Source organism: Dromaius novaehollandiae, chromosome 1 (assembly GCF_036370855.1).
Source record: "Dromaius novaehollandiae isolate bDroNov1 chromosome 1, bDroNov1.hap1, whole genome shotgun sequence".
Lineage (NCBI taxonomy): Eukaryota > Metazoa > Chordata > Aves > Casuariiformes > Dromaiidae > Dromaius > Dromaius novaehollandiae.
The window spans coordinates 193,383,739-193,403,486 of NC_088098.1; the positions used below are offsets into that span (position 1 = coordinate 193,383,739).

The following is a 19,748-nucleotide window of genomic DNA, read 5'->3' on the forward strand; positions in this document are numbered from 1 at the left end:
TAACATTAGGATTAATTAGTATTAGATCCACTTCCTTGGCTAAGGAAATACTTGAAAGAGTTCAAGTGATGTCTCTCATAGTGTTGACCAAGAGGTCTGGAAGAGATTTTTCATAATTATGTAAATCCCACTTTTCAAAATGACTCTCCTTCCTGTATCTGTCCTCCTCAATAGAACTGAATGGCTGAAGAGCTCGAGTTACCTTGGAAAACGGTGCTTGGACTGTATCCTCCACCATACAAAGATAACTGTTTCCTCCACTAATTATTTAACAGAAGATGATCTAACATATCAGATTTCACAAACATGAGAGGGGAGAGGAAAAAAAAAAAAAAAAAAAAGCCAAAAACCATATTGAAAAGACAACTAAAACTTCTGGACAGTTTATACATGTTTGCATTTCCTTTAAAAATAAAAAAAAAATGTGTATTTCTCTTTACTATGTTGCTGTAAGAAATGCATATTTACTTGTTTTGTATAAATCAGGAAATAAAATATTTCCCCTTTGCTATACTAGATGATACTTACACATATAGTTAAAAATGTAAGTTGAAAATGTGCCTTTAAGCTAAATGTAAACCAAAGCAGCCAAACTTCACAGCTACAAAGATTCCTTCCTTAGAACTTTTTTTGTACAGTGTCTCATATACTTTTAAAAATCCTGTTTTATCCTTCAACAGCATGTAGGCATTTAGTGGAGGGCATTTTTTGATATTCACAAATCATAAAAATCTATGAGGAGTGGTAGAAATATAATCTACCATGACAGGACACAAATGAATTAATGTTTTGCTTTTATTGATACTGGCTAAAATCCAGCATTCACAAGTGAAAATGATCTTAGTAATCTAATTCTAGCCTTTCATACATCTGTCTATCACAAATTAATCTGAAAAGAAAACTTTCACAGGCCATACCAAAGCTGAGCCTAGCTGATGTTTTTTAGCATTCCATTATGCAAATAACCAGCTTTAATTTTCAGTTTAAAGAAAACAATTTAAACCAACTGGTATTCTAAGAAGTTTAAAAAGAATGACTTCCAATCAAAAGAGATGGTTTCACTTTAGAATTTTTAGTCTGTCATTTAAGCCTTTTTTTTTAAAATAAAGAAATCATACAAACAACATTCAAATCCAAAAATGTTTTCCTATACTCCTTTATGAAAAGCAGTCTAGTGAAATTAATGCAAGCTCAAAGACTTTCATGGAAAGACATATTTCACTGAAATACTTCAGTCAGAATACTTCATATTTCGTATATTGTAAGATTATTTCAAAAGTACGTTTTTATTTTCAGGAAAGCAGAGCTAGAAATACATGCACATTTTCCTCTTGAAAATCATATGAAAAGAATTAGTCCAAAAGACTGTAAGAGTAGGCACAGAGTTGTGATGTTCATGAAAAGTTAATCCGGTAAAATGTAATCTGTTTATTCAGTATAAAAGACTATGGTATTCCTATATTTATTCAATAAATAAGAACATACATTTTGATTTAAGAATTTTGAAAAATGAAATAACTTCATTTACAGATAAACTCTGAACTAATGGAGAACTGCATGGTGAAGCAGCTGAAGGAAGAATATTTATAAGTCTAATTAAATGGGCCTTCAAAAAACAAACAAATAATAAACCAGACAGAAAACTTATATCAGATACCTGGCTTCCGCTTTCTTTGCTAAAAATACCTACCCAGTACTTCACAGATAGAGTCCTTGAAACACATCTTCAATACTTGCTCTCCATAACAATTCAATTTTTACTCAATTTGAAAGTAAAGCCATAACCCACTGTTTAACATCATGTATAACAAGGATTACAGTCAACTTTATTACTGCAGATCAAAAGGAGACTTTAAAAATGCAAGCCTATTTAATTAATAAAGATGGCAAAGCATTAAAAAAGTGAATCTTTAAGTACATCAGTTCAAATTTTCACTCTGAAAGAAGTGAAGGCCAGCTGATTGAACAATGACAAAGATATCATTAGTTGGCTAATAAATATCTAAAACAGCTATTAATGTCAAGCAGAACACTTTGTAACATTATCTATATGGTGCCTCCCTAAACAGCCATGCCCTTCTTTTGTTGAGTCATCTGTGCTTACTTAAAACAGACATGTATTTTTCTTTTTATTACTTTTTCCTGAAATCAGGTCTGTCGAACTCCTGTATCTCAAAGAAGCAAACTGTATTCACATGCAAGTAATATTTCACCAAAAAAATTTCAGCTACTGAGCCATAAGGCCAATGTCTATTGAGGACAAGGACTTTATAGGTCCTACAAAACTACATTTTCTAAATGAACAACTTTAGTGTTTTTTGAAGGAAGATAACATCGATCTTTGGAAGTATTTCTAAACTAATTTGGTATTTGGAGGATGTCAGATTTTTAACTCTGCACATGTTCTGTCATACCCTCCTCCAAAGCCTACATACAAATGCATGCTTCCTCAGTTTTGACTACTGCTAATATGAAACCTTCCATCCTAAATCATTCTCTGAGTCGTGATTTACCATTCTGTAACTGATCCAAGACTTTTTTTCTGTTTTTACCAACCTTTACAGTCCATCCTTAAGGCTTCAGAATCCTATGATTCAAAGCTGGATAACAATATCTACATTAAGTTTTTTTTTCATACTACAGAAGTGCTTCCAAAATGCTTATATTTACATCTATAATTCATTAATGCTCACTAGGTATCCCATTTTATTTCTTTCACTTTTGCAATGAATTTTTAAAACATAACCAATGCAAGTGCAGTTCACCAGTAGTTTGCAATTAAATCAGCTAGACATCTGTGAAAATCTCAACTAGCATGCAAGGAAGAAAGGAAGAGTTTTGTAGTTAACACACACACACACACACACACACACCCTAAACAATGTTAACTTCACCTACAGAAAGAAAAAAGTCTTATGCAAGCATTCATGGTATAACTACCAAAAACAGATAAGACAATCAAATGTTTCTGCATAAAATGCATACACATTGGTCTCTAGCAATCAACCAAAGCAGAAAATACTACATGATAGAGATAAGCAAAAGTTCAAACAAGGCCCTGATCCTTTCTTCTAAAATCAAATTACAAAAAGCCTTCCAGTTAAATAGAAGTCACACAATAGCCATGCCATAACACTGTGATGCCTAACTAAAAGCTAGGTTTTGAATTAAAGTTTATGGAAACAATGTAAACTTAAGAAGTTTCTATATGTTTGTACTTCTATTTTTAACTTACTATTCGACCCTCATAACAAATAAATTAGAGTTTTCTCCTATACAAGTGCATTTCAAATAATAGTAGCTGTATGATAGACTAGAAAGAGGAAACATTTAATTACCTCCTTAACACATACTTAATTACAATATTCCCCAGCAGGCTAAAACATTTCAATTGCTATGAAATCTTTCAAGAGAGGAACAGTTACTTTTCTTTCTGTTCAGCCCATGACTCAAAAAGCACAATGTAGGTATGAGACAAATCCTACAAGATGCAAGTTTTGAGCCCACAGCATGAAAGTTAAACACTTCCATCCGCACTGCAGTGAATATGAGTGGGTGATTAATGCCAAAATAAGTTTAACAAAAGCCACTTACTGGTGACACTGTCCCCCAAAACGTCTCTGAACAGCTTCACATGTATAGAGAGAGATACCAAGAAAAATCCCCACAGAATCTGCAGGCAAGAGTCTAGGGGAGAACAAGCAGATTCCAGCAGAGCGAAACAAGCCTTTCCGAGGGAAGCGGCAAAGCTACTGCAGAGCTACACTCACTGCCAGTACTTGCAACAAGTCACAAAGAAATGGCGATGCATCTAGGTAAGTCAGTATGGATAACTAATTGTTGTTCATCACTTGGAAGGATCAATCACATTTCATCTAATTACAGCTCACCACTGCAAATGCCAACCCAACTAAGAAAATCCTCAGATTGCAAAAGTTGCAAAACAGCTAAACCAGCTGTTTTTTGAAAGAATACACAGAAATGAGTAGTACTGGACATTGACCAATCTCTGCATAAAACTGTAATTCCGCTTACAACTATTAGGGAAAATATTTAACACTCAGATTTTTAGGACCTCCTTAATAATTATATTTTGAAATGTTTCCACCATTTAAACACAACCAGCATCTCCAAGGCCAGAACTACACAAGCTCTCAGATCCCAGAAACCCAAGCCCCTCAAAGTCCAAGTTGCTAGGTATTGCATTATTCCAGACACTGTCTGCACAATAGTTGTTTTCCATGACATTTTACCCCCCAAAGATCAGCCAGATTTTTTTTTGCAACTTATTTTGATGTTTACAACAGTAAAAGACTTGAGGTCAATTTTTGTTTTCACTTACAATACAAACTTATTGACCTAGAATGCCTACTCTTAACTTGCAGAAGTGTGAGAAGAGTAAAACATCTGCAGTTAAAAATATTACAGTGGAAACATAACACAGATCAAGAGGCTGGAAATAGCTTACACTATACCAGTACTAAAATGTATTAACAATTACTGCAAAATGCTACTTTCCTCAATAACTCTCTTGGCTGTAAGCATTAATTTTTAATGATGCCTCGGTATCCTTTCAGTATAGTGCTTTAAAGATCCCATCTTGCTACACTAAGTATAGACTATTTAGGTAGATTTCTATTTTCTAAATAAATAGAAACGATAGTGAGTTTTCCTTCAGTCAGGACCTGTTTTTAAACAATTCCTTTCTGCCTCCCCCAAAAACTTGAGTATTTCTTAAAGGAAATTTAATTTAAATTGGTTAATTTCGATTTAATTGGTTGCACTGTCACTGCAGCTTGTATCATGTCTTGCTTGTGCTTTGCTTGCATACTGTGAGTATGTGGTCACCTCAACAACTTATATACTAGAAAATGTATACACAAGAAAGAAATCTTTTAGAGGCAAGGCTTTTCAAAACCTGATATAGCAAAACCACATATTGCAAGTTCAGATATACTGCTTAGAAAAAAAAAAAAAGAAAGTACCAGTTTAGTTCAGGCTGAGACTAGCTTAACCAATCTACTTACTAAGAACATCCTAAAAATGTACCGAAACTCCACAAGGAGCATGTGAGAAAGATATATTTTAGATAACTTAAACAAGGTGCTCCTGAAATTGCTCTGACTTCCCAAAAATGATTTAGATCATATCAACACTTCAAACTTTTTATGGCTTTTTGTGAACATCTGGATAATATCAGTTTTGGGTACAATACACATTTAGGATTGATCTTAGTCAAATTAAAGTGTTTTATATATCCTGCTTTTTTTTTTTTTTTTTTTTTTTTTTTTAAGGAGGAAGTAAATTTTGGATAAAAGAGATTGACAGACCTAAAATAAGCTGAGAATCCAATTATGTCCTAATTAGTACCAGAGTAGAACTCAATTACAAGTGTAATTGTCCACTGGGCTGGGACCACAAATCAAAGCTGTGACAATAACCCCAAATTTGGCCTATTTTCTGGCATCTCTGACTTTCTTAAAAATCAGAAAAAACATATGCTCTGAAACTTAACTGCTGTAAGTTTAGTTTTGAAAGGAACATTTCTTAAAATGTTGTAAAAAATGAAATAAAATAAATCAACATTTAAAGTATTCCAAAGCCCACCTGCAGGCTCAGCCTCTGGTTTTAACAGATGGGGGTAATTCCCTCAAAACACCTCAAAAGTGAACCAAATGCCATATAATCAGCCATTTCAATTTCATTTCATTGCATTGCATTCTCTGCAAATCCAGACAGGCAGACATAGTTGCATCATTTAGAGGATAACATGTTCACACTCAGGGTTTTCCACTCTTCATTTTAGTTAGTGCATTTTAGTATAAAGCTTCCTTTCAGTGGTATCATTTCTTAAGAGCTAAATTTAGCCTAAATAACTTTAACAACTTTTTGTGCTGATACTTTTCAGAACAGGTTCAACATGGGAAGTATCATCTTTGACACTCTGAAAGGTATCGGCTTGCACGGTTCAGCCCCATTCAGTGGATACTTCCCCTCCCTTTCCCACCCTTCCTTTTGGTTGCTGCTTATAGATAGACCAAAGGCTCTCAATATATAAATGTTTTGCACTAGTTTGAGTGCTTGTATTTCTGAGAAAGTGATACCTGGCTTACTAAACTACACTTTCAAGTGAGAAAAAGGATTATGGACTTCAACATCTTTTTTTAAAAAAAAAAAAAAAACTGAACCAGTACGTCCAATAAAGCAGATACATTCAAATTGTTACTGTGTAAGCATTTTTACTATAATGAATTTCTCCTTGTTACATGAACCTTCTATACTAGTAACAAGGGAAAACACCACAATTGTGAGGACTAGGAGTAACTTGCATATTCGTGTCATGAAATACCTATAACCATAGACTGAAAGCCATACTTGCTGAAGAGCAGTCTGTTTAAAAGACAGCATCAACTCCTATTCAATAAGCACTACCTTTAAAATGACAAATATTGCATGTGTCAACTGTCAAAGACTGACTCCCTCTCAGTGACTATGCCTACACATTGTTCCAGTCATGTGTTTATTCTTGTACATTAAGTTACTTAGAAACACAAGAATTTTCTTCATATAAGATGACCTATTAAAATGGTATTACATCATTTTATTACAAAATCCTCTTTGCTTAATATATTAGTTTCTAAGTTACATATATTTATATGCAATAAAAACCACTGATATCAAACATTTCATCTGTAAAGATTAGATGTACAAGTCATGAATCTATTCTTCCAAACAAAAAGGATGCAAAACCTAATACTAACTTCCAGTATAGAGCCAGAGCTGGTTTTGTTTTTTTTTTTCCCTCCACACTGATATCAAGCATCATAACTTTGAAAATTGTGCTAACAGCTTTTCTAGTTTAATTCCAGTTCATGCCAATCAGCTGAGGAAATTAACATTTATACTGAATATTAAGAGTCAAAGTTTTATTAATTCCTTATTAAGCAATTAATATTAACATCAAATATTTTCAGCAGAATATTGAATGTAGCTACCTTTAAATTTCTGAAATCCAAGAAATAAAGGTCACTTACAACCATTTCCAGAACTGACAGACACTATCAGGTCTGTGTGTTTCATCCAAGGCTATCTAAAAACGAGAAGGCGCAGTGGATGAAAAGCAAACATTTGCTGCTGCAGTTCATAGAGGTCTGTTTTCTTTCCTGGCTGCATGTGGTGCAAATTGTCCTTTGTTGGGTTAGGCATAGCAATATTGACTGGATTATTTGTGAGTAGATGTTGCAGCTCATATTGTGAGACGAGGAAAAGGGCTGCTATAATTAAAAGGCTTCCCAGGCACCACCTCCCACTTTTTAGAAGATGGAGCTCTATTAGTTGCACAAGAATAAAGACCTAAATGTGCAAATGATTAAAGGACTGGAACATCTGACATACGAGGAGAAGCTGAAGAGAACTGGGATTGTTTAGCCTCAAGAAGAGAAGGCTTGAGGGGATCTTATCAATGTGTACAGATACTTGACAGCAAGCGCAGGCAACAGAGCCAGTCCCTTCTCAGTGCCCAGTGACAGGACAAGAGGCAATGGGCCCAGGAAATTCCACTTATAGATAAGTAAAATCTTATTTACTATGAGGGTGGTCAAACACTGAAACAGGGTGTCCAGACAGATTGAGGAATCTCCATCCTCAGAGATATTCAAAAACCCAGCTGGAGCAGGCCCCAAGCAACCTGCTCTAGTTGACCCTGCTTAGCACAGGGGGGTCAGTCTAGAGACTGCCAGAGGTCCCTTCCAACCTCAACTATTCTACAGTTCTCTGAAATGTCTGTGATTCTGCTAGCTTATGGAAGTGCTCTGAAAATGATGTTGCAGGAAGAGTTTGTAGTGTAAGTGCCAAAAAGAGGGAGGGAGAGACAGGTGAAGAAAGGGATTAACATGGCTTTGTTGAAAGAAGAAAAAAAAAAAAAGTCGCATGGACCTAGGAGAGTATGTTTAAGTTTCTTTTCTTAGGGACTTAATTCAATGTTGCCCTAAAGAGTACATGCAGTTCTAGCAGTTTCTCCTCTCCTGTCCATTTCTGCATTCACATAATGTTCAGATAATGTTCTCTGAGGTATCAAAGGAGAGAGTGCAGGCTCCATGGGGAGCAGGGCGGACGAGGAAGCCTTTCAAAACACTTGAAAGCTACTTACAACAAATAAAAATAATAAAAAAAAGGAAGACATCTGGAGGAAAGTCTTTTGGAACCGTACATGCCATAGCTGAAGACACAGAAGAAAAGGCAAATAAAAGTCTTCTGGTACTTCAGAGACTAATACATGGGACAGGGACTCTACAAACCTCCGTAGGGCCGTAGAACTACAGAGGAATGAAGTGGCTTCCATCTCCAGAACATCTTGCTAGAAGACTTTATTGAGTCGAAAGTAGTCTTACAGAAGTGTTTCTATAACTTCTGGCTATGCTGCATGTGAATATTAACAGCCAAGTAGGAAACGATCACAGATATGAATCACTGACACCACACCTTACCATTTACCAAAGCTATAGGTTTCATTGGAGTAACAGAAGAGAAAGAGGGAGTGCCAATACTAACTTGTTGACAGCATTATGTCAGTACTTCAGTGAATTTCTGGCTCATGGAGGCACATGTACAGGCCAACAATCCTGCTGAACATGTAAAAATCGAGCTGACAAGGACGGCTTTTGTTTGAGCTCTCAATCCTGTTCCAAAGCTCTTACTACAATACTACACACAATCCCAGTTCTTCCACAAACCATTATAGACAGAGATTTTTTACTAATTAGTCTGCAAGTCCCATTTTGGAAGCCTTGGTTTCTAAATCTTAAATTGAGCAAATTTAAGCTCTCAAATTGGATGATTTAGGAAAAGTTACAATAAGAAAACTTCCAAGCATGACTGTGTCAGTTATATTTTAAGGTTAAAAACTATTTCTGACCATCATCATATATATTTGATGCTGTAACATAATTATGGGCCCAGCTCACAAGCTAAATAATTATACTACCTTGTTTTAATTTGAAAAACTGCTATAAAAAGGGCTGTACAAAACATTCACACGTGTATTTCTGAGCATCCACATATTCATCTGACTGGTATATTGTTTCAGTTCTGCATTTATCGGGGCCAGGAAGCACTTCCAGCTAAGTATCACTGAAGAACAGTGTATTTAAAAACAAAACTGAAAAGTAAAACTAAAATGGTATTGATTATTGCATGACTTAGTAGACCCTGCTAACTGTGCAAATGAGTGATTTTATAGTTCTGCACTTGACACATTAAGTCTCACAAGTCTTACTTGAGTAGTATTTTCATTTTTTAAAAGTGGTTTTTACAAAGTTTTACACTCCTGCCTTTGAATATTTCAGACCTTTTTCAGGGCAAAGATTCATCAAATTAAAAATGAACATAAATGTAGTTTTGTATATGGAGTTGATGACACTGGAAAGTCACCAGGCCCTTTTTTCATAGGAAACAGCAGAAGACATCCGCTATGAAAGTATAAAACTCCACTTAGTAAGGTTGTTCTTTATCTCTCTCCATCTTCCACAACTGGACATACCCAAAATGCAGTATTCAGAGGTCCCGTGATAAGTTTATTCATCAAGATATGCCTTGAAGAGGGACGGAGCTGCTCTCCATTCTACAAAACTGGGTTTTTCTTCTGATTTCAGGCAGCAGCAGCAGCTTTTGCCCCACTCCCTCAGCATTCCAACTCCCTGCAAAGCAACAGCCTCAGCTAACCTGCCTTTGCAAAGGTGCGACATCTCTCAGTCCATCCCCCAGACAATTGAGAAGTTCATTCTCCCCACATAACACCCTCAGACACGCTAGTACAAGGTATGCTTTTCAAGATCTTCGTTCAGGTTTACTGCTTTAATCCTTCCCAATCCTCAGGTACATTTGCTCATAGTACGGAGATGTGGTTAGCTACACAATTAGAGCTGACAGAGTTCCTGAGCCACATTTTGATACATGTCCTATAGAAGGAGGCAGACAGTTTTCCCACTCTGCCAGCTACAAAAACCACAAATTCAGCTTTAAACAGGAACTCTCTCCTGATGTTACAGCTATCTATTTTTTTAAAATGCAACGCTCTCAACTCTTAAAAGTGACATAAAAAGATTTTTAGTTCACAGTTAGATGTAGAAATATTCATCGACACAGTAAGCCACAAAGAGTTGCTGAAGGGTGAAGGCAAACTGTGGTTGGTCAGGGATGAGCAATCTAAGAGGGGGCTGCTCATTCAAGACTTTGGCTTCAGCCAATTCCTTCCCAGACTGGAGGCAGTTAGGGTGACTCTCTTCCAGGATTATGAAGAAGTTGTCTACATGTATTTAATGAACAATTTCGGGCAGAGTGCTGTATTCAAAAACCTAAGTGACAATAAGGTAGATTCACTCACTCACTCTTTCAGCTTTGAATCCCAGCTTTGACCCATAGTTCATGGTTACTAATCTATAGTTGATAAAAGCGTACCTTACAGTTTTCCATACTTCTGTATTGTGAAAGAATCTTCACTTCAATAGGTTTGTACAGGCTACTTTGCAAATCAACAGATATGTTGCTTCAAAATTCATATTTGTATTTACAGATATTCAAAACATTCTCTTTACAAAACAAGTGATAAAAAAATGAAAAAGCCATTTAAGTGGCTCTTAGTCAGCTTAGAACTAACAATCAGAAGTCAATAAAAGTTAGAAAAGATTTTACATTATTGACTATTTTTCCCAGAATATTGAAAACTTAAGAGACCAGAAAAAGTGAGATCATATAAAACTGATTACAATGCCATGCTGCTGGTACTACAGTTTAGAAAGCTCTAATCAGGAGTTTGATTATTTCCATCCTTCTTTCTACACTGGCCCATTACTACATAAGCCATGAGGTACCAAAAAGCATAATTATACGCACTCAAAAGAATAACAGTTTCACTTATAAGTAAGTATCTTGCCCTATCTCATTCTTCAGTTAATTTAAAAAACTAATACCTAGTCTACATAGTCAAGAAACCCTTCCAACTGTAATCAAAAAAAGGGTAGCCCATGAAGCATCATTTCCCAAATACAGAACTCAACCATTTGTGAGTAGGTTACAGACTAGCATAAGCAGTAGTCATATTTATGCGAGCTTTCAGTGAAGCTTTAAGTTGGAACAATTTCACTGATGCAACCCAATTTTATATTAATGCAGGATGTCTACATAATTGAATTGCATTAATATAAATGAATTTGACATCACCAGTACACACCTCTGTAACAGAGAAACTACTTTGACTTACTTATTTTCTGAAGACTACTACTTTCCATATACTTTAAAGGTGCTTTAAAGCACATAAATTGCCGGAAAGCAAAAAAGCAGAGACAATCATCAGATTGATCAGGAGTTGTGGTGTTTCTCTATCACAGACAACAAATAATCTTGCTTTTAGAGACGAATGCAGTTAACTGCCTTCCTAATTTTGAAGTTATGAAACTACAGCTCAAATAGTTAAAATCCATCCTAGTTCTATAGTTGAAGCTGGTATTTCTATAATTAAGGAAGTGATATGTAATTCAGTGCAAAGAATCTAGATTTTTTTTTACTGTTAATTATCATTATGCTCAGTGTTACATATTGAATGCCATATCATTCATACTACATGCAAGTCAAACCTTTATAAGCTAGAAGTGGTAGGTACATTGTCAAATTCAAAAATAGTATTTCAAAAGATTTGCTGCCTGTGATTATAAAAGTGAGTTCTAAATTTGGCTCAGACAAAGAAAGCTTAAAGGTTCTATGCAAGAATTAATAAAACACCAGGATAGGGTACTTCCAAAAATATGAATGGTAATTAAGGATCAAATTCTGTCATAAAATTAATGGAACATCATTGACATAAATGAACACTACTATACTGACTCTTTGGTAATCAGACACATATATCAACTTACAAGGTTGCTGCAATGATATTTTTCTGTGTGCAAAGCTATAAAATGCTGTATTAACTGGAAAGCAACAAAAGTTAAATTGTAATGATGGCCTTATTGGGACAGACTAAGACAGAGAAACAAAAAAGTGCAGTACCAAGTAATAAACAGATATGATTAAGAAGTTGATATCAAATCGTGCAGATAGCTTATGAAGTTAACAAAGCTGTGAAAAGCCACAATACTCATCAGTATGTAACAGTCTCAGTTTTGCTACCAGTCCAATTGCAGATTTTATTTCATTTCACTTTGACTACATTCAACACGGTGTCTTGTGAAAGGGAATGGGGGAACAGACCCTTCAGCAGAAATTCAGAGATAATTTCACAGTTTTGTTTTGTTTTTAAAGCATGTAGTTAAGCACAGTGATTCACACATTTAATAAGTATGAGTGGAGGCACCGAAACATATTAACATGAAAGAAAAACTGCATCACAGCCTCCTAGACATCAACCTCATGAATGGATTGAGCCATGCTCCTTGACTTCTACACCCTTTAGTACTGATCTGAAACTCAAGGAGGCAGAAATGAGGAGAAAATATGGAGGGGAGAGGAAAGAGTAGCTGTGTGCTCAGTCATACACCAAATACTTAGTCTTGTAAAACACATGGGTTAAAGGTGGAACAAGCTCACCATTTTGTAAAAATGGCATCTTGATGGTGAAAGTTGCTAACCCTTTCCTTGATCTAAAGGGAGAAAACATAGGTAGAGTCTCAGGTTGGGGGGGGGGGGGAGGGAAGAGTTGAGGTGTTTTACAGATAATACCTCAGAACTTTATTATTTCGGTGCGACACAAAAAGAAGAAAAAAGCCTTGGGTATTCATCTCCCATACAATCCATGAACTGGAATCCTGTAAAGAAGACTTAAGATGTATACTTAAGAAGAAAATAGCTGTTCAGAGTTAAGTGGTAAAAATTACTCAGTGGTATGTGCATCACGACAGATTTAGAAAAGTTATCACCTATAGAAACATATCAATCCATCATACCAGAACTACAACAGATTCCAAGCCACCTGCTAGATATCTCTAGTGCTTTATGACTGATACAAGAATTGAGAAAAATCTCCCACCCTTAAACACCTGTCAGAGATTACATTAAAAAAAGCTAAAAGTGATCAGAAATATTAGAAAAAATTAAGTGAATATTGTAACTCTATTGCTGTTGTATTTCAGTCATTCAAAGATTTTCCTCAGATCAGAACAAAGTTTTTTGTACAAGTATTAAATAATGAGAACTGCTACAGTATTCTTAAGTTGCTGCCTGTGGAATGCTATTGCAACCTCCAACAATGGATGCTGCCATCTTCAGATGAATCTGCTACATGCCTCCTACTGTCATGCCTTCTACTGTCACTTCCAGGTACAGCTTAGTGCGGAGACATGGCAGGATAAAAAGAGACCAGCTGGACAGACGGTAACTTGGACAAGAACTGTTACTTCCATGTAAGTATTCCATAATACTTAAAAAATAAATAAATAAAAAACACCTTTAAAATTCCCCAAAACTTTACTTTTCTGAATAATACTGTCCACCAGCAGGGAATTAACTACAACTATAGAAAGGCTTCCACCTAGAAAATGGAATTAAGTTCCTGAGCCTGCAAAGCTAGTTCCTTGGGAGGAACAGAGGCCATACGACAGCTGCTAAAGGTCTTAAAACCCACTGTTTCTCAGAGCACAACAGCATCCAATGAATAAAAGCGCTTCTCCTCACCAATAGAGCATTGCCACAGGATGCTGCAGCAGCCAAGAGTGTAAGTGGATTCAAAGAACCCAAATATCACAACCCAACTTGAGCTCAGGAACTCCCTCAACAGCTTTTTGAGTAAAAGAAGCACCAAAGGAAAGACCAGTCTTACACATGCCCCCTTTCACTCTTCCTCACAACAGCTGCTACAGAAAGACTGTTGGGCCAGAAGGATCTCTCATATAGTCCAGTCCATTTACTCTCAAGCAGCAAATGCTGTTCCTGCAATTTGAAGTGTGACAGAACACTAAAAAATGGCTTACCTCTCGTGATGGGTGACTAACACTGAAGTAGGATGGTACAGCCAAGAAAATGAGGAGAGCTAGGCAGGAGTGTGGGCTGAAGTCAACAAGAACAGCAAGGGACTTTTTGAACTGTGCCTGGTGCTTGACCTACTTCTTATAAGCACCCTCTTGTCTGACAAACATATACATAAAAAAACAAAGTTTTCCAGATTGCACAGAGAGAACACTGCTCAGCTACACCTGCCTCATTTTGAAGTCTGTTCAAGTCTGCATCGCATCATCTGCTCAAGATGCACAGGCAAAATGACCAGCATGTGTCAGCAACAGTCACACTTTTTTTTAGCTTCAGTTGGCCTGTTGACATTTCTTATTTTGCACTCCCATAGAATCAGCACTACAAAACTCAAAATCAAAACCTCTAAGAAATTCAAACTAGAATACAGAAACAGATTTTGGAGACAATGTAATTTAGCAGTCATACTTGATCAAAACTGGTCAGACAACAGTTAAAAAACACTCTGAAGGAAAAGAAATCCCATCATTATAATATTGATAAAGCAGAGAATTAAGGAAGCAAGACAGTAAAAATAATGAAAGATCATTGGAGATACATTATAGACCAACTAATTAAAACTCTGTGTTGAAATTCTGAACTAGGAAATAACAAAAATACTGACCTGAAGTCAAACACAAAGTCAAACAATGCAGATGGGCAGACTGACCGAGTTCCAACTTAATACCACATTTGCTGGAGCACATGGTGCAAAACTTCTTTTTAAACATCAGTCTAACACATATCAGAAGTACATACCGGTAAAAAGAAGCAAAAGGACTATGGAGAACAACAACAAGCACATCTACCATAGCAATAACATCCTTGACAGCATCCTGACAAAAACTGACAGAGCTGTTCAAAGAGGGAAGGCCTGCTCATCAGTAAATGCATGGGATTGGTGTCAAACTAGCCCAAAACAGTAATCACCAAAAGCAATTAGAGGATTACACAGTTTGCAAGGAAAGCCTTTTTCAATTTAATGCTTTGTAGTACACAAGGGCCAATGAATACACCTCTCAAAACCTGGGGATTCTCATCAAATCCAAGCACCAAAAATCAATAAAGACCATTACAGAAGAATGCATGATATGACAAGGAGTTCCCTCAAATTTCTGGAAATTTAAAAAGAATATATTCTAGAACGCTATGATTAAAAAGCCTTCGGATCACAAAACTGTTAGTATTAATACTACGAAGGTCAAAAGATGTTATATCTTTTTAAGGATAACTGTAAGCAGTTCACAGGCACTGGCACAGAAAGGGCTGAACCCTTACTCAATATGTCTCACGCTGTAATGCTAAATAATGAAAAATAATATAAACAACACTAGCAGAGCATGCTCTAGCAATAGATTAAACAAGTATCAGTATAACACGATTTTGAACAGACAGTAATTTCAGAGGAAAAGAAATGTCACTGAGAAAAAGAAAAGGCTCAAGAGTGACAACTAATCCCATAAAAATGGAAGCACGCACAAGAACAAAACATTGCCTGAGCTAGAAGTGATCCAACTGTTAACATTTGGCAAAAGTTGAAAATCCAGCAACCTATTACACATGGAAAAAAAGATTTTGAACACGGGATGAAAGTACTTAATCACCTGGGAGATGCAATAAATCACCATGTCCATCAGCATTAGAAGGTAACACATCAAATAACTCTGAAACACAGTGACAGAGACCACAACGTGTGGCCACCAAACCAATCGGTTACAAGTAAAAACTATTGAAGAGAAGCCTCAAGAGAGAAACTTATCAGGAAAGAAAACTGAGTATCTCCACAACAAGGGCCAGCTGAAGCAAAGTTTTGTTTCAGACATTTGCTGCTGCTTGCAAAGCAGAGCAGGAAGAATAAAGAGGAGATTTATTTAAGCTGTATAGAAGAGAGCAGAAATTTCAGATAATAACAATAATTTAAAAAAACAGAAATTAAAGTTCGTGATACTATCTGGTAATACTACAAGTAACTGCCATACGGAATTCAGAAACTAAAAAACTATCTACCAAATGGCTTATATATCCAGAATGGTATAGGCTAGATGGGGGCTATTATTGCCAGAGACTGACATACTGTGTTATCAAACTAAGATCACCTCTTTAAGCACTGTCCACTCATTATCACACTTGCATTACAAATCATTCACAAATACTATAGCATAAAGGTTAAAGAGGAGGAAAAACAAACAAACAAAAAAACTAGTTCCTCCCCCTCCAAAAATAATACCTCTAAAATACAAAACTGCATTTTATTTAAAGTTGCTATTAAAATCCATAATACAGAAAACATTTTGTAGTTTATGGTTATGCCTTCAGCTTTGCTTCATATCTGCCATATCCACTGGGCTTGTTTTACATGCAAGTAAATTAAACTTCGGATACACAAGCATAAGTTTGAGGCATTCAGTGCACTGAGAAGAAACAGATTAGAAGACACAATGTAACCTTTCTCTGCTGTGGGAATACAGACTATTGTATATTAGAGTCCATCTGTTAAGTAACGACTGATCCAGAATGCAACGCTACTGCAGCAGCTTCCCAACCAGTTTCACATTCATGCATGTCTCCTGATGCTGAGAGCACTGTTAAACACGCTTGCATTTATTTTTAAATATAAGCACAGTTTTCAGCAATAGCAACTAATTAGTAGTTAAATCTTGTAGCCAAGCACTGTAATAAGCACTTTACATCCTCCAAACACCAAAATATATTCTAAAATCCTAAAGAGACAAACCAACGTTAGCCCAGTTGCTGATGTATTAACAATTGGAATTAAAAGAAGCTGAAATATCAGTAACTAAAGCAAGATGAGAGAGAAAACTGGGAAAGACAAAACATTTTTGTATCGGTCATGATCTACATGAAGCTACTTAATGAAATAACTACATGTCATTTCCTTATTTTGAGTGCTACTTTTAAAGAACAGGGTAAAAATCCAATAAAGTTATGACGACTTGTACCACACTTCTACAGAAATATTTATTTACATATCATCTTTCAGTTAGGTGCCAAATAGCTTGTAGAGAAGGGTGGGAAATATCCACAAGATTACTGTTTTGACATATTCACAGAACTATTAGGGCTTTAACTCTGTGCATCCATGTAAGCTATAAATATTAAAGCGATCTGACCAAACCATGTCTTTCTCTGCATGCTGCAGCTTTTCCATTCAGCCTATGCTAGGTCACATGCAAATAACTGTCAAACAAACAGAGGAATACATCCTCGCAGAGTGCTTCAAAGAAAGATATATTCTCCTCATGACTTTGTATAAAATGAGTATAAGTTAGAAGTGTTAAACTCATTTGAAACAAAGGCAGTTTCAATTAATTGCCATTCAGTTTTGAGCAGTCATTTTCCTATCCTATTTTATATGCAAAAATAGAATATATTTCATTGACTGAACTGCTTCAAAAGCTTTGCTGCAGCAAATCTTGCATTCAGAAGCAGCACAAAATTGCACATAATTGAAAGTGATTCATTTTTAGATCCACTCGTTTGGCTTCTGTAGGTTCCTCAGGCTTTGGTGTAGGTAGCGCAAAAACATTAAGTCATACAGTCCTGCAGTAACTCTTTCACTCCATGAAGTGAGCAGATGACTAAGGAGCTACATTTTAGTATCCTTTCCTTGTTTCAAGCTATTTACCAGTGTACAACAACAACGTTTTATAATGCACAGACCTTTAACGAAATTAGCAACACTTATTTTGAGAACAAGAATGTGTTTTGGAAAGCATGACATTATGAAGACATGAGCAACCCAGTACAATACTGCAATACAACTAACTCTTTATTGCTGATATTAAGGCGTATTAAACCCTCACAAAATCTCCCTCCTCCTCCCTTTTTCTCTACATTAAAAAAAAAGAAAGAAAAAAAGAAACAACTAGCTGTAAGCTAACAGGGTTAAACCCTTCACACATTTCAGCCACTAAGAAAAGATACCAGCTCGGGCTGCTTTTTTAATCTTTCGCAATGAAAAACAGACACTATATCCACGCCACTCTTCTGCCAACGGAGAAGTCACCAGGTTACAGGGCAGCATCGAGAACTCGGAGTTGCAAATTACTTCATCTCATTATTTTGTGTACCGCTAATCGCACGCGCTCCGCAGCTGCGGGAGGCGGCGGCAGGGGCAGAGCGGCCTGTCCGCGCCAGCGGGGTCCTGCGCGGAGTCGGGGGCGCGCCGAGGGGCCGCTGCCGCCCGCCCACGCGGAGGGGCAGAGAGGGACACGCGAGTTTGGGAAGAAAAGACGGCCCGTCTCGGGCTGCGGGAGGGCCGCGGGGGGACCACGGGCGCCGGGGGTGTCTCCCGGGGGCGCAGCCCGGGGGCCGGGCGCTGCCGGGGGCCTCAGTCCGGCTGGGCGTCACCGGGGCGCGGTGCCCGGCCGCTTACCAGGTTCAGCACCGTCTCCACGATGTCCCGGTTGCTGACCTCGCCGACCTGGATGAGTCCGATGAGCACGGCGAATTTCATCCGGATATTGCGGATCGGCACTGACGGGTTGATCATCCCCGCGGGCAGCACCACGGACCCGGAGCCCGACGCCCGCAGCTCCCCCATCGCCGCGACACCGCCGCCTCCTCCGGCCCCGACGGAGATGAGTCCCGCGGGCTGCGGGTCCGGCCCCGACACCGGCTTCTCGCTCGCCATCTACCCCCCGCCGCTAGCGGCACCTGCCGCCGCCTCCCCGCCCGGCCCGGCCGCGCCGAGCATCCACCGCCGCCGCAGCCGGCGGGGCCGCAGGGAGCCGGCCCGAGGCGCAGGCACCGTCCCAGGAGCCGCTCCCCCGCTCCGCTATAATGAGGGATTATTATGGGCGCCGATGCCCCGTTAGCCGGCGCCTGCCCAGCCGGGGCCGCCTCCCCGCCGCGGGGCGGGAGGAGCGGGCGCTGCCGAGCGCGGCCGGCCCGGCAGAGGCGAGCGGCGCGCGGGGCTGGCGGCGGCGCGAGCGATCGCCGCTGCCGCTGTTGTTGTGGAGCCGAAGCAGCCGCCGCTCACTCCGCCATGTTGCCGCCCCCTGCCTGCGGTAGCCGCCAGGGCGCCTGCGCCGAGCCCGGCGGGGGGAGTGGCCGGGCCGCGGCCCCCCCGGCGGCCGGCGCACAGGTGAGCAGGTGCGCGGCGCTGCGCCGCCGCGAGGCGAGGGGCCGCGCTGGCGAGCGGGGCCGCCGCCTCCCGCCGGGGCTGCCGCGCTTCGCTCCGCTCCCCAGCGCACTGAGGAGATTACGCAGCGCCGGCTGAAGTGACAGGGCGGCGCCGCTCGCCCCGACGCGGGGCCGCCCCCGGCCCAGGGCCCGGCCGCCCGCCTGCCCAGGGCTCCCCCTGTCGGGAGGGGCGGGCGGAGGGGGCAGTGCGCCGCTGCGCCGCCCCCCGCGGCCGTTGGCGGCCTCCCGCCGCCGTGGCGCCTCCCCGCGCCGGGGCCGGGGCGGGCCTGGGCCGCAGCGGGGCCGCCACCTCCGCCCCTGCCCCCGGGCTGCCGGGACGCCCAGTGCTGGAGGCCTCACTGCCCCCGCCGCACTCCAGCCGGCTCAGCCTCATCCTCCGGCCTCCACCGTGCCTTCCCCGGGCGGGTGCAGGCTCAAACGTGCCTGGGCGGGATCCTTTTGTTACTCTTTTTTTAGAAAGTTGAGTCTGTACAAGCTGGGGGACGCTTTTGTGTTGAGGCTGCCACAAGGATTTTAGTGGTCGTGGCAGGATGTCATGGGTTTGGGGACGGATGGGAGAAACCCTGGGCTGGGCCTGCCCCATGGCTGGT

General features: G+C 39.4%; 1 protein-coding gene across 4 annotated transcripts in view; it reads right to left on the reverse strand.

Annotated features, from left to right (window-relative positions):
• NBEA (neurobeachin) overlaps positions 1-18,902 on the reverse strand; it is a 533,052-nt gene extending 514,150 nt beyond the window's left edge. For 2 of the 4 annotated variants that reach the window (XM_064504930.1, XM_064504928.1), the window contains exon 1: positions 18,389-18,901. In XM_064504930.1, coding sequence (XP_064361000.1) covers positions 18,389-18,646 — 258 coding nt within the window. In that variant the 5' untranslated portion in view covers positions 18,647-18,901. Of the gene's footprint in view, positions 1-18,388 lie in introns of all 4 variants that reach the window. The other 2 variants (XM_064504927.1, XM_064504929.1) reach the window with 2 other exon arrangements.
• Positions 18,903-19,748: the final 846 nt, after the last annotated feature.